The sequence below is a fragment of the Heterodontus francisci genome, chromosome 10, assembly GCF_036365525.1.
Source record: "Heterodontus francisci isolate sHetFra1 chromosome 10, sHetFra1.hap1, whole genome shotgun sequence".
NCBI classification, from domain to species: Eukaryota; Metazoa; Chordata; class Chondrichthyes; order Heterodontiformes; family Heterodontidae; genus Heterodontus; species Heterodontus francisci.
In genome coordinates this window covers 83,295,616-83,318,149 of record NC_090380.1, presented here as the reverse complement: position 1 = coordinate 83,318,149, position 22,534 = coordinate 83,295,616, and the positions used below count along the sequence as shown (strand labels likewise).

The following is a 22,534-nucleotide window of genomic DNA, read 5'->3' as shown; positions in this document are numbered from 1 at the left end:
ACTATAGCTTTCAACAAATAATAGCGGCTGATTTTGCACAGTACACCAAAATAAATGGCTGCTTCTAACAAAATAGGAGGAATTCATCACTGATGAGAACAATGGTGGAGAAATTGGTCCCTGTCACGACCAATTTTTGGAGTCCAAGTATCATTCCAGTAAATCTACGCAGCACTCCTTTCAAGCCCAATCTATCAAATACAACCAATATTCCCTAAAGTTGCTGAAACAGTATAGAACATTTAAAGGGAATCTGCAATCATTTAAAAGATGATTAAAGAATGTCCTATCAGGGCATCTTTTAAAAGTTAAATTATTGAAAGGGATAATCACATTAATATCCTTTTTCTTCCCCTTCTGCTTTTGTTGTTTTGCTTTTAAAATATATTTGTTTAATCAGCATGTACTGATCATATCACTACAGGCACTGGCTAGCAAAGTATACTGAGCCTGAAATTATATAAAAGCATCCTTGTGCTAATGATCACTCAACTGTTAATTTAGCTTCAGATAACTGTCAGCCACAGGAAGCCAAACAACCTTGTATCCCTCTCTCAATATTACCAATCTCCATTTAAACAAAAATACTCCTAAATCAGCAGAATGGACTAAAAAATGTAAAGACAATGTTCAAGCTAATCCTGATTATTTTTTTTTAACTGGGCTCCACAAATTGTTGAATGGGTAACTTGACGAGATGCTGACCCTAAGTAGGGAAGTACCCAGTCTGATCCCGGGTCTTTGTATAGTTAGCAGATCACAGACAAGGCAGCAATAGGAGTGCTACAATTGGTCTTAGTTTTGCCAGAGTGAAGAAGAAAGGAAGGATAACCAAAGCAGCAAGCTTTCTTTTGCTGCCAGCCCCTTCACTCATCATCAGCTGTAATGGCTATGTGTGGCATGACTCGTTAATACTCAAGTTGTAGTCTCATACGTTAAAATGGCAGCATGTACAAAGTGCCAGGGGACTGCCAATTCCTATGGAACAAAATCCCCAGAAGGCCCTTCAAGAGAGAAAACTGTGAGGAAACATGGAGTGAATTTTCTGGTGGCTGCTTACAATGCTCTGTTCATTTTCCTATCTAACCAGCATTTTCTTCCTGCACTGCTGATTTTGAACTCTTTGTTTTTAGTTTTGTGCTTGGGTTCCCAGGTCATCTAGTTTCCTAGCAATGGCAACTTTCCTCAATCATGCATGGTTCTTAAATCATGCCAGGAATATTTTCTTCAAACTATTATAATAACAATTTGAACACAAAAAAAAAATCAAATGCTTGAAACTTTTTACAAAGCTGAGTTCCTAATCAGAAAAGTTGCATTCCTGGCCCTTGCATATCAGTGTTTCATCGATACCCAACATAATGAGTAACAGAATATAACTGCGTTAAATCATATTCAACTGGATAGTCCAGCAAGTTGGTAAATGAGTAGCTAAACCATAAAGATCAGAAAGGCCTCAGGTTTGCTCCCTGATCTGCATTGAGTTAGCTGATCTCAAGCTAGGTGGAAGCAGAGGAATTTTTTTAAATATTCGTTCAGGGGATGTGGGCTTCGCTGGCTAGGCCAGCATTTATTGCCCATCCCTCATTGCTCTTGAGAAGGTGGTGGTGAGCTGCCTTCTTGAACCACTGCAGGCCTTGGGCTGTAGGTAACAGGTTTCGAAGGTGCTGTTGAAGGAGCCTTGGTGAGTTGCTGTAGTACATCTTGTAGATGATACACACTGCTGCCACTGTGAGTCTGTGGTAGAGCGAGTGAATGTTGAAGGTGGTGGATAGAGTGCCAATCAAGCAGGCTGATTTGTCCTGGATGGTGCTGAGCTTGAGTGTTGTTGGAACTGCACCCATCCAGGCAAGTGGAGAGTATTCCATCACACTCCTGACTTGTGCCTAGATGGTGGACAGGCACTGGGGAGACAGAAGGAGAGTTACTTGCCACAGGAGTCCTAGCCTCTGACCTGCTCTTATAGCCACAGCATTTATCCGGCTGGTCCAGTTCATTTCCGGTCAATGGTGAACTCCAGGATGTTGATGGCGGGAGATGCAGCAATGGTAATACCATTGAATGTCATGGGGAGATGGTTAGATTCTCTCTTGTTTGAAAGGGTTATTGCCTGCTACTTGTACGGCACGAATGTTACTTGCCACATCATCCCAAGCCTGGATGTAGTCCAGATCTTGCTGCATACAGACATGGGCTGCTTCAGTATCTGAGGGGACGCGAATGGTGCTGAACTTTGTGCAATCATCAGCGAACATCCCCACTTCTGACCTTATGATGGAGGGAAGGTCATTGATGAAGCAACTGAAGATGGTTGCGCCGAGGACACTACCCTGAGGAACTCCTGCAGTGATGTCCTGGGACTGAGGTGATTGACCTCCAACAACCACAAATATCTTCCTTTGTGCAAGGTATGTCTCCAACCAGCAGAGAGTTTGCTGCGATTCCAATTGACTCCAGTGTTGCTAGGGCTCCTTGATGCCATACTCAGTCAAATCCTGCCTTGATGTCAGGGGCAGTCACTCTCACCTCACCTCTGGAGTTCAGCTCTTTTGTTCATGTTTGGACCAAGACTGTAATCAGGACAGGAGCTGAGTGGCCCATAGCAGAACCCAAATCGAGCGTCAGTGAGCAGGTTACTGCTGAGCAAGTGCCACTTGATAGCACTGTTGACAACCCCTTCCATTACTTTGCTGATGATCGGGAGTAGACAGATGGGGCGGTAATCGGCCGGGTTGGATTTCTCCTGCTTTTTCTGTACAGGACATACCCGGGCAATTTTCCACATTGCCAGGTAGATGCCACTGTTGTAGCTGTACTGGAACTGCTAGGCTAGGGGCGTGGCTAGTTCCAGAATGTTGTCAGGGCTTTGTAGTAGCCTGTGCCTTCAGCCATTTCTTGATATCATGTGGAGTGAAAATCGGATTGGCTGAAGACTGGCATCTGTGATGCTGGGGACTTCAGGAGGAGGCTGAGATGGATCATCCACTCGGCACTTCTGACTGAAGATGGATGCAAATGCTTCAGCCTTGTCTTTTGCACTGATGTGCTGGGTTCCCCCATTCGTTGAGGATGGGGATATCTGTGGAGTCTCCTCCACCTGTCAGTTGTTTAATTGCCCTCCACCACCACTCACGACTGGATGTGGCAGGAATGCAGAGCTTAGATCGGATACGTTGGTTGTGGGATCACTGTCTATTGCATGCTGCTTCTGCTGTTTGGCATGCATGTAGTCTTGGGTTGTAGCTTCACCAGGCTGACACCTCATTTTTAGGTATGGCTGCTGCTCCTGGCATGTCCTCCTGCAGTCTTCATTGAACCAGGATTGGTCACCCGGCTTGATGGTAATGGTAGAGTGGAGGTAATGCCAGGTCATGAGGTTACAGATTGTGGTTAAATACAATTCTGCTGCTGTTGATGGCCCACAGCGCCTCATGGATGCCCAGTTTTGAGTTGCTACATCTGTTCGAAATCTATCCCATTTAGCATGGTGGTGGTGCCACACAACACAATGGTGGGTACCCTCAATGTGAAGATGGGACTTTGTCTCCACAAGGACTGTGCAGTGGTGACTCCTACCAATATTGTCATGGACAGATGCATCTACATGTATATTGATGAGGAAGAGGTCAAGTAGGCTTTTCCCTGGTTCCCTCACCACCGGCCGCAGACCCAGTCTAGCAGCTATGTCCTTTAGGACCCAGTCAGCCCGATCAGTCTTGGTGCTACCAAGTCACTCTTGGTGGTGGACATTGAGGTTCCCCACTCAGAGTACATTTTGTGCCCTTGCTGCCCTCAGTGCTTCTACCAATTGGGGTTCAGCACGGATAAGTACTGATTCATCAGATGAGGGAGTGTGGCTGTAGGTGGTAATCAGGAGGAGTTTTCCTTGTCCATGTTTGACCTGATGCCATGAGACTTCATGGGGTCCAGAATCAATGTTGAGAACTCCCAGGACAACTCCCTGTATACCACTCCTCACTGTATACCACTGTGCTGCCACCTCTGGTGGGTCTGTTCTGCCGGTGGGACAGGACATACCTGGGATGGTGATGGCAGTGTCTGGGATAATGTCTGCAAGGTATGATTCCTTAAGTATGACTATGTCAGGCTGTTGCTTAACTAGTCTGTGGAACAGCTCTTCCAATTTTGGCACAAGTCCCAGATGTTAGTCAGAAGGACTTTGCAGGGTTGACAGAGCTGGGTTTGCCATTGCAGTTTTCAGTGCCTCGGCTAATGCCTTGTGGTCCATCCGGTTTCATTCCTTCTCAGACTTTATAGCTGTTTGATACAACTAAATGGCTAAAAGGCCACTTCAGAGGGCATTTAAGAGTCAACCACATTGCTGAGAGTCTGGAGTCACATGTAGGTCAGACTAGGTAAGGATGGCAGATTTCCTTCTCTAAAGGACGTTAGTGAACCAGATTTTTTTTTCACAACAATCGACAGTGGTTTCATGATCACCACTAGACTAGCTTTTTAATTCCAGATTTATTAATCAAATTCAAATTCCACCATCTGCCATGGTGGGATTCAAACCCTTGGCCCCAGAGCATTAGCCTGGGGCTCTGGGTTACTAGTCTAATGATATTACCACTACGCCACCGCCTCCCCCAATTTCCATTAGTACCAGAGATAGGAAAAACATGACTGCCATCTGCACACAGCTACTAAAAGCAGACATCTGTAGACAGGACTGATCAGTGATACACTCTGCCATGGGTATCAGTGCAAACAATTGTTGTCAAGGCTCACACTTGGAAGAATGGCCAGGTAAGACAGAGGTTGAGCATCATTCATGACTATGCCTCTCAGCAAAGTGTCACGGAGAAGTGCTGAGGAGAGAAACTGAAGGGAAAACTGGTGAGAAAAACAAATTATTTTCTTCTATTAGCCATTGATATCAAAGCATTTCTTTCATCTCAAATCTATATGAGAACTATACAAGATCTCTGTTTTTTATATTTTTAACATCTTGTATCTTTTCCACAGGCTGCTGTAAGCTCCTTCACCAACAGTCTTTGTTGTGAGGAACAATTGCCAGTATCTCTATTATGGTAAGTCAACAAAACATGCACCTACAGTCAGGACCAGGAGCTCTACCAATCTCCATCCTAGGGGACTGCACTCCACCTGACATCTGTGCATGGTTAATGGTAAGAGGACTCAAGAATCTGGAACTTCTCCTTGTGTTGTGGGAAGAGGACATGGAAGTTTGAACCTCAGGCCATCTGGCCAGGAAACAGGCAAACTTGTCACCAGATGCTCCTCACTCCGAAGTCCGAACACTCAGGAGTACTCTATTGGAAAATTCTTTCCGGCCCTCTCAGCTGGAAAAAAGTGTGTAGGTAAAAGACTAAGCCAAGTCAGAGTTCAACAGAAACAGCATCAATTGAATGAGAAGTAGTTTGTTTTTTATTCGTTCGTGGCATGTGGGCGTCGATGGCTAGGCCTGCATTTATTGCCCATCCCTAATTGCCCTAGAACTGAGTGCCTTGCCAAGCCATTTCAGAGGGCATTTAAAAGTCAACCACATTACTGTGGGTCTGGAGTCACATGTAGGCCAGACCAGGTAAGGACGGCAGATTTCCTTCCCTAAAGGGCTTTAATGAACCAGATGGGTTTTTACAACAATCGACAATGGTTTCATGGTCACCATTAAACTAACTTTTTAATTCCAGATTTATTCATTTAATTCAAATTTCACCATCTGCTATGTTGGGATTTGAACCCATGTCCCCAGTGTTATGACCAGGTGAGAAATAGGTTTAGGGGTTCCCTTTCAGCCTTCACCTGGTCTTACTGTAACAGGGTTTAACTTTAAACACATTGTGTTTTGAGCTCCCCCTTGGTGAATCCTTGTTCACTGCTTTCCAATTATAAGGCAAAGAAATGAGCATAAACAGGCTTTCTTAGGTTTAAAGAAGGAAAATGAAATTTATTAAACTTAAACTACAAACTCTAATTCAGCTAATGCCTACAGATACACGCCGTGCCCCACGCTAGCATGCATACGCGAAAAGCACATGCAAATAGAGACAGAAAACAGAAGAAAAAATAAAGTGCAACAGTTTGAGGCAATCCCTGCGGAAGGTTTTTTTGTTACTGTGTTTCGAGCTCACTGTAGAGTCCTTTTGTAAGTTGATCTTGCTTTTTGTTGGGGCCCATTATTCTTCTTAAACCTTATTCGCTGTAGGAGACTTTTCTCTCTTGGAGTTCCTATATCTTCAGTGAGTTTCAGTTCCGTAAGAAACAGATGGAAGCAGACAGCAAAAGGCTGTGGCGAGCCAGCCACGAGGTCTTTTCAGTCCAGGAGCAAAACTGCCTTCTCAGTTCAAATTCTCTGTGGCGCGTTCAAAAAATCCTGCAACAGCCAGTTAGTCGTGTGACTAAACTGGTCTGACCACGTCTTCTGTGCATATTGAGCAGGGGATAGCTCCTTTGTTCCAATACTGTCTGCTAGTATGCAAAAATGTCTTTCCAGCCAGAAGCTTGGCAATCCCTTGTAATAAGCATTCTTTTCTTCCCAGCAACAATTTGAAATTTAATGTCCATGTGGCGAAATTAATGTGCCTCATTCTTGGCAGGCGTGGGCCTGCATGACACCAGAGCACTAGCCTGAGCCTCTGGATTACTAGTCCAGTGACCTTACCACTAAACCACTGCCTCCTTGACATTTAATCAGTGGAATGGTTCATTCAATACTACTAAAATTACCAACAATCTGATTTTTCGGCCTGTCATACATTCTGAAAATAAGTAAGGAGTCATAATCACAGCAACGATATTAAGCGCTTATCTGTAAATGGGATCTAAACGACGCACCTGGTGGAGGAACTAGGAGGTCATAATCAGATGGTGTTCTGTTCAGAGAAGAGCAACTGGGTTTTTGGTTGTCTCTTGCTGGAAGTCGAGCTGGTGGTAAGGGAGCTGGAACAATCGGCATCTCAAAGATATCATCTGAAAATACCAGAAATATATTTGCCTCATTTACAATACCATTCAGTATTCATCATTCAGTGCAACATGCCATTTTATATTAATTTTCTCCCCTCATTCCCTAAAGTTTCAGTGTCCTATTGGGCTATGGTTCCATAGGTTGTGGCAGCCCCCCAGTGACCATTCCTCATGCATGAGCCTACACAGGGAGCTTAAGCAGACTATAGAAGGTATCAGTGTTAAACTTACTCGTATCCTCAGACATCCAACCCAAGGTACTTTTTGTACGGAAATTAGGAGCGAGAACCCCAGTTGTTTTTTTTTTACACTCTAGCCCAGGGTTAGCGGGGCTAACTGTAGCATCCCAACTACTGCTCTGGCTGAAATAGTTAACACAGCACAGACTGGAAACTGAACACAATCTACACAGCTTAATGTCACACTGCTACATCATAAATGTTTCTCTTAAAGGCATACAAGTTTTTGAAAAACAGTTTATATGTACATTGTATAACAATACTCATATAATTGATACTAGGTTTTGGGATGGACAGAGAACAACTTTCCCTTAGCATACAACAGTTATTGAGAAAGTAACCTACAGGGCAACTGTTTGTAAAAAGATAGCAATATAGGTTGCAGTGTTTACTTTTTTTAATACCACTAAAATTGTCAACAATCAGATTTTTGTGCCCTGGCCATACATTCTTAAAATGAGTATTTAGTCATGATCAAAGTAACAATATTAAGCCCTTATCTGTAAACTTTAATTTAGACTACGTACCTGGTGAAGGAACTAGGTGGTCATAATCAGAGGGTATTCATTTGAGAGAGGAGCAATTCCTTAGATCGGGGAAATTAATATGAGAAACCTTTCCATTTATTTTAGTGTGTACTGAAGCAGGCAGTAGCAAGGTGTTGCAAAGTCATCAGGCAAAAGTGTCTGTTGTATTACCCACTGACCCCAACAATAAATAATACAACGACAGCTTGCATTTCTTTAATGTGCAAAATGTACCAAGACACTTCACAGAGAAGCATTATCAAACAAAATCTGATACCGTGCCACACAAGAGATATCAGGACAGGTGACCAAAAGCTTGGTCGAAGTAGTAGGTTTTAAGGAGCATCTTTAAAAGGAGGAGTGAGGTGTAGGGGGCAGAGGGGTTTAGGTAGGGTTCCAGAGCTTAGGGCTTAGGCAGCTGAAGTCATAGCTGCCTATGGTGGAGCAAAGAAAATTGGGGATGCACAAGAGACCAGAATTGGAGGAGCACAGAAATATAAGAGGGTTGCAGGGCTGGAGGAGGTTTGTTAATCATGTTTAATTGTATCTAATGCTCATTAAAATTATCAAGTGACTGGATGTTGGTGCATAGTAGAAATATCTTGTGGTGATAAATGTTCAGCATGTTTTATATTGGAATAGGGATCAACATTAAGAATAATAATTAAGAACATCTGACATTATTTCCTATTTCAGTGAAACACATGTTTCCCTCTATAGTACCAAATACATGGATCATATCTTCAGGACATGATAAAAAGGCAAGTTGGAGGTACTGAGTTGAACATATTTTTGTTTTTTTGTTATTGTTATTAGTGATAATATTTTTGCTTATTTCAACATATTTGTCTTACCAGCCATTTAAAATAATTTTAATATAAAAAAGGTAAAATCAAACATATTTTACCTATTTCCAATGCTTTGGGTTTCTTTGCTTCTGACGTGTTATTGTGTGTTCCATTAGCATACTGCCCATTTTCAAATACCCTGAAAAATTAAAGAGGATTAAAAATAAAACTGAAGTTACATAGACAAGGAGAGTAAGGCAATAATTCAATTTAAACACATGACTGACAATTTTAAATTTGAGATACTGGGTCAGTGAGCACAGGGAAGACAGAGGAGTTAATTGCCTCTTGAAATGCAAAATCTACTGGAACATGTGCATTGGATTAGTATACTGGCCTCCCAACTGTGACCAGGGTTTGAATCTATTGCAGACTGTTGGGAGACTGTGTACTCTACCTACTGATTGTAGAGTAAAATGAACATTTGGATTAAACTGCCCTTAACTTTCAAAACTAGTTCTGAAGACAGTGTTTCCTTTAAATCTTCACTCCTCTCCTCAATTGGAGAGGTACTGGTGTTGTTGGTATCACTGAAATAGAACTTGCATTTTGCCAAGGTTTTCAAGTCTTCATAAAGATGTTTTTCCCACCAATATCACTCCATCCTTTACCATGCTTGGATATGGTTCCATAGGTGCTGGGAATCCCACTGCATTTCACCAAATCTAAACAGTGAGCATTGGGAATTAGTTCACTCTGAAGTCATCACAGCTGAGCCCAATCCTGTCCTCACTCAATGTCCATACACTCACTGTTCCTTCCAGCATGGATTGATGGATAGCCATCGGGATTTGAAGCTGATTTTTCACTTTTTAAGACAAGGGGTGACAAAGCCAATTGTAGTATCCTCTCTGGAGGCTGGCTGAAATCACCTAACTCACACTAACTGGAAATCGAAGCTGAAGTCGTCCTTGCCTGTACAATTCATCTACTGACGAGATAAAACTCCCTGAGCCTCATGAAGGATGACTAATCATCAAGTGTTCATGAAACTTAGGCTATTTCAATAGTTACAGTTGCATTTCAACAGGGAGGAAAAAAGTCAAAAGCAAAATTCAAATCCACATGTATTTTGTCTTCTGGGCTGGTCCAAAAGGGGTAAAAGGATGGAAATAAGTATTTCAGAACATGTTATAAGGTTGTAAAAGCTGAACAGCTGGGGAGACGGTGGCGTAGTGGTAATGTCACTGAATTAGTAATCCAGAGGCCCAGGCTAATACCCCTGGGACACAAGCTCAATTCCCACCATGGCAACTGGTGAAATTTACATTCAATTAATTAATACATTCAATTATTTGATAATAAATCTGGAATTGAAAGCTAGTCTCAATAATTAGTGCCATGAAACTATCATCGATTGTCATAAAAACCCATCTGGTGCACTAATGTCCTTTAGGGAAAGAAATCTGCTGTCCTTACCTGGTCTAGCCTACATGTGACTCCAGACCCACAGCAGTGTGATTGACTCTTAATTGCCCTCTGAAATGGCCTAGCAAGCCACTCAGTTGTCAAGGGCAATTAGGGATAGGCAACAAATGCTGGCCTTGCCAGCGACACCCACATTCCATGTAAGAATAATAAAAATAATAAACTTAACTTAATAACAAGCACATTAAATTTATTTCGAGAAAGGTTACAAGCAAAACTATAATTGTTATTTCAATAAATGCTTAACTTCATGAAGTTTCTTTATTCTGAAAATTACTTGCATTCTATATAATTATAGTCAATTACATTAAATCCCTAAATCCTTGTTCAAAGCAGAAATTGAAACACAGGTTTCATTATATAGAAGTGCTGAGGCTTGTTACAGAGGTCTAGCAGCAGAGGTTCAAAAGACAAGAGTCCCTGTGGGAAAAGGATCCCTATGGCCAAAGCCTGAACACCAATGTGTACAATTTTGTCTATTCACTGGAAAAGCAGCCTCCCACACTCCCATATAAAACCAGTTCAATTTACCAACCCCATCCCAGAAATTTTAACCTGAACTGTGCTCCTTTCCGTTTGTTCCATGAAAAAACATTGTTTGATGTCTGTATATTACTCTACAACCGACCCTCTCAGCTATATACGGAGCTGAGCAGCAATGAGACAAGTGAAGAATAAAATGCAAGGGTAAAGTTGAAAGGAAGGATTAAATTGATATTATACTATCCATCTACTATAGATCTAAAATCATTCAAGATTTACTGGTTTACCTGAAAATATTTTATAGTTTCCTGCTTATCAAACAAAAACTTACACTGATGTTATTAAACTCTGTCAATTGTTGAATCTCACTTCAAAACAGATAAGGTCCAAAAAGGATAAGTCCTCAAATGCTAAATCTTCAAAAACTGAAAGTTCTAAATACAGTACACTCTTGCATGTATTCATTTCTAATTACTTCCATCTGTACGCCAACTCCAAGTGGCACTTCCTGCATCTGTAAGGTTTCCTATCAGAAACTTATATAATAAAGGCTAAATGGATAACTTTCCAAATAAAGCATTCATTTTCCCTCACTCAGATAAGGATAAGATATTCTGCAAATATGATTTAAGTTAAAATCTCTGACAATCTTTCAAATGTAAAGACCAGTAACTTTTATTTAACTTTTTTATATTATATTTTTAATTACCTACAGTTTGGTATATACATAGGGTAAACTTCTGCACTTCACTTTACTACACTGCAACAATTAAAGGACAGAGGACAGAGACTTTCCATCCTCTGCTTTAGCTACATTTTTGATCGAGACTTGCAGAAAATAAATTTTAGACTAAAGTCCCAGAGATACAGGGCAATAAAATTTCATAAAGGAAAAGTCAGATTTAGGTTAGATTCATTTACCCTTTACATGGTAGGAAATCATCAATGAAAAAAATCACACAGGTTCTACACTTAAGTACTGCTTGCTATCCAGAACTGTCAATGATGCACACACCACAAAGAAAATCATTTTAATTCTTTAACCTGTTGGTAGAAATTGTGAAGCTAATTTTAAGTAAGAGTAATCAAAATCAAAAATAAAATGTTATTTTACTTTTGGTGCTGATGGTACTCACTATCAACACAAGGGTCTCACGAAGCCAGCTGCAACCTAAAAATAAACTTTCTGGAATTCATCAAGATTGATGGGCAAGTAGCTTGGTCTTAAAGAAAATTAAAAGCACAAGTCTGCATTTCTGCTAAAAGCCAAACTGCAGGCACCTTTACAATAGCTAGATAATTCCCTGTTCCAAAGCATAGAGGACTTAATTGATGCATTTCACATTGGTACAGTTATAACTTATTCAATCAAAAGTATTTCTTCTCATAGCTGCAAATCACAAATTTCTTCTATCCAATTTGAAGTGCAAGGAAACGTTATGTATATGCCCACCAGGAAAGAATTATGATAATAAAGGTCGTGAATTATTCAAAAATAAACTAAGCAAAATGGAAACGAAATACCATGTTTCATGGCAGGTTAAGAATTTATACTTTAAATTAATTATGATTAAGGTTACATTTCCTCTCCTAGAGTTGCAATGCAGTTGCAATTCTCAGTTTGGTTAATTCTGAAAGGAACCCAATAGTCTTCTGGTCTAAGGGGAAAGTTCAACAGTGACTATTAGACTAGTCAGATAACAAGTTTGTGCTCCAAGTACAGAATGTTCATAACTGCATGATCCAACCAGAGTTTCTACCAGGATAAACAACAACCAAAATCTAGAGCATAACAGGGAAGAAATCACTGGTCAAGTTCAGCTGAAGAAAAAAAAGGTATCACGCTGGGTTATGATGCTTGCTGTGATTAAATAATCAGCTGATACCTGCTACCAAGGGTCATACATGAACAATGATCACTTTGGGTGAGGTAACAGTGGCCCTTGGAATCATACCCCAGCAAAACTATATCATTTCAGTACCAGAATGGTGGGGAGAACACCGAAGAAAATGAAAAAGTGCTAATGTGCTTAAAAATGTATTCTTACATTCCATACAGAAATATAGATTTAAATGAATTTGTGGCCCCCTATTAAAATTAACAGATTAATGCTTACGTATAATTCACTAGTTGCAATACTAGAATCTAGGCAGTGCATAGGGCATCCTCTAAACTTTAGATGGAATCCAACAGGATTTAAAAAAAATATATATTAATAGTTTTTGTACTACAGAAAAGTAGAAATTATAACAATTACTCCATGTAATGAAAATAAAACTAGTCTAGCCTAAAACAGAAACTTACCTTGATGCACGAGGCTTCACAATTTGTGAATGAGGAGCTTGTGCAGCTACAGACACAGGATATGATGTTGGAATCTTGTATTCATCTTCATTATCCTCAGCAAACCCTTTTAGTTTCTCTGAGTTTGGCTGTGAATTTGTGAATGGGTGTGGATATCTACAAAAGTAAATATTTCATAAATAAAATGATTTACCGCAGAGGAGTTAACTATCACACAGCTTTACATAACATATATTTTTTTGATTTCAAGCAGCTGTCACACCACAATTGACAACAGCTCTGTTAAGGGGAAAAAACATTTTGCAGTGACATAATCACACCAGTCCATAAACTCTGCAATTTACTTCCCAATTAATGTTAAAAACTTCGACACAATGTTTCTCATTCTAATTACTTTGCCAACATGGTAAATTTGGCTACTGCAAATTAGAGTCATAGAGTATTCCAGCATAGAAACAGGCCCTTCGGCCCACCGTGTCCATGCCGACCATAATGCCTATCTATACTAATCCCACCTGCCTGCATTAATTCCATATCCCTCTATGCCTTACTCATTCAAGTACCTGTCCAGATGCCTCTTAAATGTTGCTACTCTTCCTGCCTCCACCACCACCTCAGGCAGCTCATTCCAGATATCCACTATTCCTTGTATGAAAAAATTACCCCTTTGATCCTCTTTAAACCTCCTCCCTCTCACCTTAAATCTATGCCCTCTAGTTTTAGTCACCCCTACCAAGGGAAACAGACTCTGGCTATCTACCCTATAAAGCGAATCCACATGAAAAGAATGACGCAATAATCCATTCTTGGTGACCACGATAATAAAGTTTGAGGATATATTTAATACAATTGCTGTCTTTGGCCAGCAACTAATGGAGTGGAATATGCCTGCCTATTGGCAAACAAACGATCATCAGTGTCAAACAACATTCTGCAGTGTCAATATGTTTGATTGCAAAGATGCTGAATTTTTCATCTCAACTGTGCTACTGCAGAGAGCTGTTAACAAGCGATTGTGCACCTTCCAGCAAAAGGAAGGAAAATAAAATGGGGAGTCTTCAATGAGCTGCTCTTGTGCTTTCCTGTAGCTGACTTAAGAGCTGCTTCAATACAGTTTGTAATGAAAGACCCATCCTATTCCACCTATTCAACCTAAAGGAATTTGTTGTGAAAATTAGTTAGAAAACACAAATGGGGTACAGTTAAATTATATCCTAAACCAAGACTTTCAGGAAAATATGAGTGTATGCCTGAATTTGCTCATTCTCTTAACCAGCAGAATGGAAAATTAAAATCAGACAAAAATTAAGTTTCACTTCCCTCTAACCTCTCTCCTCTCAATCCCCCCACATCATGCATCATCTTCTAGATAAAAGCATTTTCAAATGTCTGCAACTATGACTATTACAGGACTATGGGCTCTTGTCACTATATATAAGCTACTCACTTTTGTTAATGCTTCCTCCTAGGGTTGTATATTGCAGTTAAGGCAGCAGAGGTTAGAAAGCTAATTGTGTAGGGTAACAAGTTTAATATAGATCTTCTACCCATCTTTGTGGCCTTTGTACAATTATATTCATTTATGGATAGCTATTAGAAGAAAGCACAGAACTCCAGAGAGAGGCAGAGAACCAGGACAGTGGCCCTCCAGTGAGACCACCGGAAGGACGCCCCACTCCAGGAGGCTACAAATACCAGTAATGACCTGCTACGAAGGTGCGAGTCTCCTATAATAACTCAGACTTTTGGTAAGAATAAAATGCAACTGAACCCGGGCACCAAAATGAACATGCAGTGTGATTGCGCTGACAATGTCAGGGATCAGTAGAACATAACAAAATTTTTCTACATTGAATTCCTAACTTCAACTATGCCCTTTAGGGAGGGAGAAAAGCACCGCGCCCCACTGCCCCCCCACCCCTCCGAGGACAAGCCATCCAAAGCTGCTTTCACTTCCCATTGAGCTTATAAATATCAACTTTGAAGCAACTTATCTATCTGCCTACCCTCTTTGATATGGATCTGCCCAAGAGGATTTGCAAAGGGGAAAACATTTAAAGAACTGACTTGATTACAAAAGAGAGCTGAAGTACTATTTATATGTGCTTTTTCATAGCATCAAAACAAAATAATTCCTGTAGATTTGAGAAAACGTGCTGCAACTGTTTCATTATGAAAACAGCTACAAAATCATCTGCTGCAGTTTACTTCATCTTCGTATCTACAGAGGGAGCAATTGCCCTGGTTAGCTAAAAACAAATCCTTTGGTCTTTGATAATGAATTCAATTCATATTGAGTTGTTCCAATGCAGCTATGACATGGCACCTGCCAAACAATTTGGAAAATTGCCCAGGTGTGTCCTATTTACAAAAAAAGTAATTAACACTATCAGCCTCCTCTCAATCTTGAGCAAAATGATGGATGGAGTCTTCAATCATGCCTTAGTGATGGTATATTAAGTTCAAGTGCACACATTAGACAATGAGTCAACTTCTTTCTGGCAATTCTAACTCAATAGTTCTGCCTCAATATATGGTTTCCCATTACAATGGTTAGATGCACCACCTTTATTTTCAAAGATTACTTTCCATTATCCCAACAGTACCTGCATTACCCAACAGTGTACCTTAGATTAAGATCTGGGATCTCAGCTGAGAAAATCAAGTAGTGGAATCAGTTTGGGTGGAGCAAGGGACATAAAACATTAGTGAGAATTGCTTATAGCTCCCTAACAGCAGTCGTAGTGTAGGGCAGAGTATAAATCAGGAAATTATAGGCACGTGCAATAAAGGTAATGCTCTTTTAGATTTTTATTAGATTTAGAGATACAGCACTGAAACAGGCCCTTCGGCCCACCGAGTCTGTGCCGACCATTAACCACCCATTTATACTAATCCTACACTAATCCCATATTCCTACCACATCCTCACCTGTCCCTATATTCCCCTACCACCTACCTATACTAGGGACAATTTTATAATGGCCAATTAACCTATCAACCTGCAAGTCTTTTGGCTGTGGGAGGAAACCGAAGCACCCGGAGGAAACCCACGCAGACACAGGGAGAACATGCAAACTCCACACAGGTAGTACCCAGAATTGAACCCGGGTCGCTAGAGCTGTGAGGCTGCGGTGCTAACCACTGCGCCACTGTGCCGCCCTCTTCATATAGACTGGGCAAATTTTCAGCTAATAGCGTGGAGGACGAGTTCACAGAATGTATATAAGCTAGTTTCTAGATCATTATGTCAAGGAACCAACTCGGGAACAGTCTATATTGGATGTAGTATTGTGCATTGATAAAGGGTTAATTGATAACCTTGTATTAAAGGGACTTCTAGGGAAGTGTGATCATATGATAGAATTTTATATTGAGTTTGAAAGTAATTTAGTAGAGTCTAGGGTCTTGAATGCAAACAAACTACATAAGTATCAGGGACGAGTTAGCTAAGGTAGATCAGGGAAACTAAATGAAAAGATCTAACAGCAGACAAGCAATTGCTAGCATTTAAAGAATAAATAGATAATTTGCAACAAATATGCATTCCTTTAAGGCACAAATACCCCACAGAAAAAGTGGTCCAACCATGGCTAACAAGAGGAGCTAAAGATAATACTAGGTCAAAGAAAGAGGATTATAATGATGTCAAAAAGGGCAGCAAGCCTGAAGATTGCTGAATTCTAAAATCCGCCCAAAGGAGGACTAAGAAATTAATAAGAGAAGAGAATGTGTCAGTAGACTGGCAACAGGCATAAAAACAAATTGCAAATCTTTCCATAGGTATATAAATAGGAAGAGATTAGTGAAAGTAAACTTGGGCCCATTAGAGGTAGAGACAAGTGAAATTATAATGGCTTCACGGCAGAAGATAGAAAAAAATTCTGGAAATATTGGGAACCAAGGGTCTAGCGACAATGAGAAACATAAAGAAATCAGTATAAGCAAAGAAACTGTACTGGAGAAATTAATGGGACTGAGTGGTGACAAATCCTCTAGAACCTGATCTGCATCCAAGGATTTTAAAAGAGGCAGCTGCAGAGATCATGGATGCATTCATTTTGATTTTCCAGAATTCCTTAGATTCTAGAACAGTTCCCAAGGATTGGAAGATTGCAAACATAACCTCACTAATTGAGAAAGGAGGAAGAGAGAAAAATGGGAACGATAGACCAATTAACCAAACATCAGTAGGAGGCAAAATGCGAGAAGCTATTATTAAGGATGTGATTAAAGGGAACTTAGAAAATCATAATATGATTAAGCAGTGTCAACATGAATTTATAAAAGAAAATTGTGTTTGACAAATCTGTTAAGAGTTTTTGAGGACATAACTGGTAAGATGGATAAGGGGGAAACCAGTGGATGTAATATATTTGGATTTTCAAAAAGCATTCAATAAGGTGATGCACAAGAGGTTATGACACAAAATTAGGACTCATAGGATTGGGGGCAATACATTAGCATGGATTGACAGGCTGTAACTAGCGTGGTAACGCAAGGATCAGTACTTGGGCCTCAGCTATTTACAATCTATATTAATGACTTAGGGTATAATGTATCCAAGTTTGCCGACAATACGAAGTTGGTGGGAAAGTAAACAGTGAGGAGAACACATAAGAGGCTGCACAATGATATAGACAGATTAGATGTGGGCAAGAGCATGGTAGATGCAATACAATGTAGTGAAGTGTGAAATCCACTTGGGTAGGAAAAATAAAAAGGAATAATTTTTTGAATGGAGGTAGACTGGGAAATGTTTACATTCAGAGGGACCTTACACATAATTCACAGAAAGTTGACAGGCAGGTACAGCAAGCAATTAGGTAGGCAAATAGTATGTTAGCTTTTGTTACAAAGGAACTGGAATATAAGGGTAAAGAAGTCTTACGACAATTATACAATCCACACTGAACTACTGACTGGATTTTACCAAGCCTTCGACATCAGGCTCTGTGGCGGGGTGGGGGGGGAACCGAAAGATGGGGCCGGCAGCAGTTCACCACGGAGGCCAACGCCAAGAGGGCTCGACCCGATCCTCCCAGCGGCGAGGCTCCGCGGCACCCTCCCCGCCCACCACCGCACCCCCCCACCTGCCGCTGGGCAACGGGACCTGGATTTCAATACTTAAATTAATGACATGCATAAATTTAAATTAACTTACCTTCAATCCTCCAGCCCTGTCGCCAGCTTTAGCGCAGCGGCCAGCACTCCCAAGCCTTCAATTTCCTGACTGGGGAAAGCCGGCTTGACACTGGTGGGGAGGGGGGAGGAGTTGAGATTTTCTGTGCGGGGGGTGGAACAGGGTCAAATAAACATAATGGGTGTAGGGTATGGTGGGAAGGGGTGAACTTTAAACTTTGTGCAGTCTGGGGAGTGGTGGGGGAGAAGGTCAGATTTAAAAGGTAAGTGTTGGGGGCGGGTGGGACGAAGGGCAAATAGTTAATGTAATTATTATTGGGGAGTGGGAAAGGGGCGTTATAAATTTATTTAATACATTTTGGGGGGTGGTGGGTGTTTCTTTAAAAATTCAAATTGACCGCCCTTTAAAAACGGCACCAGCACCTGCGCACAGGCAGCTCCACGAGATTGAGGGGGGCGGGCCACCCCGGCTATTTAAATGAGCCGCAGCATGTGAGATCGCAGCGGCTCTTTGGCATGCACAGGCTGCCATTTTTTGAGCTCGCCGCTGATCTCGGCAGCGGGCTCTTAAAATCCAACCCGCTGTGTGCAGTTTTGGTCTCCTTACCTAAGGAAGGGCATACTTGCGCTAGCGGGAGTGCAACCAAGGCTCACTAGACTGGTTCTTGGGATGAAGGAATTGTCCTATGAGGAGAGATTGAGAAGACAAGGCCTACATTCCCTGGAGTTTAGAAGAATGATAAAGATGATCCAATTGAAACATATAGAATCCTTAAGGGGTTTTACAGGGTAAATGCTGTGAAAATGATTCCCGTGGCTGGGTAAACTAGAACACGGGGTCACAGTTTCAGAATAAGGGGCCAACCATTTAGGCCTGAGATGAGGAAAATTTCTTCACTCAGAGAGTTGTGAATCTTCAGAATTCTTTACCCCAGAGAACTGTAGATGCCCGGTTGTTGACTATATCCAAGACAGAAGTCGACAGGTTTTTGGGTACTAAGGGAATTAAGGGATATGGAGGTAATGCGGGAAGATACAGTTGAGGTAGAAGATCAGCCATGATCTTATTGAATGGCAGAGCAAGCTCAAAGGTCCAAATGACCTACTCCAGCTCCTATTTCTTATGTATAAAATATGATTGGGCTGGTCTGACAGTATTATTTATGCTGCAGGGGCACCTAGTTATTTTTCACCAATATATGGGTTCACTAGATGAATCGGAATTTATAAATTCCCTGTAATTCTTCCCATGTAGATATGCAAGTCTTTTCCAGGGAAAATACAGGCCAAGAATTACATCTGCATAGCTGAATGTTAACACAAGTTCATTTATATGTGCAGAGGGAGAAATAGAGTTAACATTTCAGGTCGATGACCTTTAATACAACAGTTCTAATGAAAGATCATCGACCTGAAACATTAACTCTGTTACTCTCTCCGCAAATGCTACTAGAGCTGCTCAGTATTTACAACATTTTTTGTTTTTATTTCAGATTTCCAGCATCCACAATATTTTGCTTGTGTCATTTATATCTGTTCTTGTGCAGCAGCATTTTCAAAATATCTTGATTAATGCAGTCACATTTAACATGTATTGAACTTCCCACCTACATTCATGTAAAAGGATAAATTTACAATTTAATAATTAATCAAAGGAACTTTTTTCTCACCCCACCCCTTTAAGGGAGTAATTCATGTTCAACCATGCATCCACATGCAATATTTGGCTTGCAGTACCTCACTAAAGTAACCGTTCTTTTATTTGTAAGCCTGCACAGTGAAAACTGGTGGGCTACTCAAAGGTGGTGGCCATGACCAAGCCTGATTCTACCTGCACTGAAATGGCTTTGCAGCAGAGATCACTGAGTAATAATCAGGAATGTCACCTGATCTTTGTCTTTCCTAGACACTGATATCAACAGTAGTGCCCTCATTACTGATTAAGTCAATGTAGATAAGTGATTGAACTGGCCACTTTTTAGTTGCAAAAACAGTACATCATGCAGCTTTTGAATTATTTATGTTCATTTAATCCCAAGTAAAAGACTTTTAAGTTTCTTCATTCTTTATATTTGTAATAATTACCATGATTTATAATTACTAAGCTATGGAAAAGCCAACAAAACTCTCTGTACCTGATAGTGAAACGTTGTTATTTTGCACCAAAATTAACAGTAACAACTCACTTTGTGTTGTTGGGAAATGCTGCAAGTGTTGGTGGTGGCGGAGATTGTCGTGGTGGAGGTACGTCATATTCGTCAGTTCGCAGAAGCCCATTGGTGATTGCCTATAAAAGGAGTGAACTAATTATTCTTGTTTATTTCTGAAAACCTACATCATCTGTCTTTAACATAGCTTTAAAAAAATTTCCCTTACCCTTCAATTCGTATATCTTTCATAATTATACAACCATGCAGCAGTAGACACCGCTCTTATAAGACTTACCTTATTTATATTGATTGGCTATGTGTTAACGAGCGACCTTGAATGAAAATTAAACACAAAGGCTGATCGCGATCAACGTTCCTATTTGTACACAATTCTCTAATGACATCTAAGTAATACAGCCGACCTATTTATGATTTTTACATTTTAAATTTTTTCTTTCCTGTTATACTCAACTTTGGTTAAGACATTTGACTGCAGTGCAAAGGTACAAATTCTATCCAAACATGTATTGTTATGAAGATGTTTCTAAATTTAAGTATTTTTTCTGAGGATTCATTTAAATTGTGGAGATGGATTCATTGGAAGGCTGAAGATCTCATAAATGCTAGACTTTGGTTTGTCGTTGACAGTTCACTGAAAGGACACGGAGATGTTGTTTGAAAACAACCTGTTCTGGAAATCATGTGCTTTAAGCTCAGTAAACACCAGAAACCTTGGTGACTTGGGGAAGATGTTTATAGAGAAGCCACATTTCAAGGTTTATGGAGGTCAAGATTTTAACTTTCTGTTTGGGGTTTGAATATTGTTTTCAGCAATTGGAGATAAACTTGCCAAGGTAAAAACACCCAGCTCACCTCTTTCTCTACCTCTTTGAAGAAACCCTGCAAAGATCCAGTGTGGGAGAGCTAAAATCCTTGGTGCTGCATCTCGCCTGAGAATCTGAAAAAACCTGCCACATTAATTCTCAACGCCGCCTGAAAAGAACTGCTTTAGAAAAGATCCCAATGACCCGTCTCCGTATACCCAAACGCCAGAGCAAAAGGGACAACTGACTTTCTTTCATATCTTCTTTTTTCTTAAAAATAACCAACTATTTGGCCAAAGTATTCTTTATTGTCTTTTTTTGTAACAGACCTCTGCAGAGACAATTTCTGTACTTTTTCAGCTTGTGTGTGTGTATGTGTGTGTGTGTATGTGTGTGTGTGTATGTGTGTGTGTGTATGTGTGTGTGTGTATGTGTGTGTGTGTATGTGTGTGTGTGTATGTGTGTGTGTGTATGTGTGTGTGTGTATGTGTGTGTGTGTATGTGTGTGTGTGTATGTGTGTGTGTGTATGTGTGTGTGTATATGTGTGTGTGTATGTGTGTGTGTATGTGTGTGTGTATGTGTGTGTGTATGTGTGTGTGTATGTGTGTGTGTGTATGTGTGTGTGTATGTGTGTGTGTGTGTGTGTGTGTGTGTATGTGTGTGTGTGTGTGTGTGTGTGTGTGTGTGTGTGTATGTGTGTATGTGTGTGTGTGTATGTGTGTGTGTGTATGTGTGTGTGTGTATGTGTGTGTGTGTATGTGTGTGTGTATATATGTGTGTGTGTGTGGAATTTAAAAAGGGAACTTTTATTTTCAATCTCTGTGTTAATGCTTTGCTTCATTATTGGATAAGTCTTGTTTGATAATAAACTTAGAATTTTGTTGTTTATTAAAGAAATCTGGTTGGTGTATTTTATTCTGGGATAAAGAGTAGAGTATGTGATTGACCGCATCGGTAACTGGGTAAACATTTAAATATATGTTGTGACCTGTGGAGAAACGGAACTCGAAAAGACAGTGCACTCCTCCAACTTCGGTCGTAACAGTATTATTAGAGGAGCTAAAAATCAAAACTGCGTACAGTAAGACTTCTATACAAGACTGATGAATACATATTACTCTACTAAAACCAAGACATGGGGATAACAGGATTAACTTTACAGATAAGTCATCTGTTGCTCCAGAGGAAAGGATTATCATTTTATACCAGCATTATCTGCCATAGTGAGGTCCGAACTATACATCACAGCTTGACTGAAGTTAGAAAATCTTCCAGGTTTAAACACGGCGACTAGGTCACGATTGTTAATCCATGACTGAGATGGAATGCACTGGCTCTCAACGGCTGCAATGAATAAGCTGCAAAAACACATTCCACTTCTCCAAAGTTCATGGTATCTCCACAAATAAAAATCATGCAGAAAGCAGATCCCACACAGCAAATCACATCACACTTTAAATGCGTCTGTAGCAAGAAAAAGTAACTACAAGTAAACACTGAGGATCCTACACAACCTCAACCAATAAAAGGTATCACTCTAATAGCAACAATCGCAAACCAAACCAATACCAATGCTTACATTTGTTTTTTCACTTGATTTCTGAGCCACAATACATAAATAATTTTAAACCAGT

General features: G+C 40.4%; 1 protein-coding gene across 6 annotated transcripts in view; it reads right to left on the bottom strand.

Moving 5' to 3' along the window:
- Positions 1 to 22,534, bottom strand: part of cblb (Cbl proto-oncogene B, E3 ubiquitin protein ligase) — a 279,679-nt gene that overhangs the window by 14,683 nt on the left and 242,462 nt on the right. For all 6 annotated transcript variants that reach the window (XM_068040894.1, XM_068040892.1, XM_068040895.1 and 3 more), the window contains 4 exons: positions 20,112 to 20,212; positions 12,785 to 12,940; positions 8,628 to 8,707; positions 6,823 to 6,957 (listed from right to left, as the gene is read on the bottom strand). In XM_068040894.1, coding sequence (XP_067896995.1) covers positions 6,823 to 6,957; positions 8,628 to 8,707; positions 12,785 to 12,940; positions 20,112 to 20,212 — 472 coding nt within the window. The remainder of the gene's footprint in view (positions 1 to 6,822; positions 6,958 to 8,627; positions 8,708 to 12,784; positions 12,941 to 20,111; positions 20,213 to 22,534) is intronic.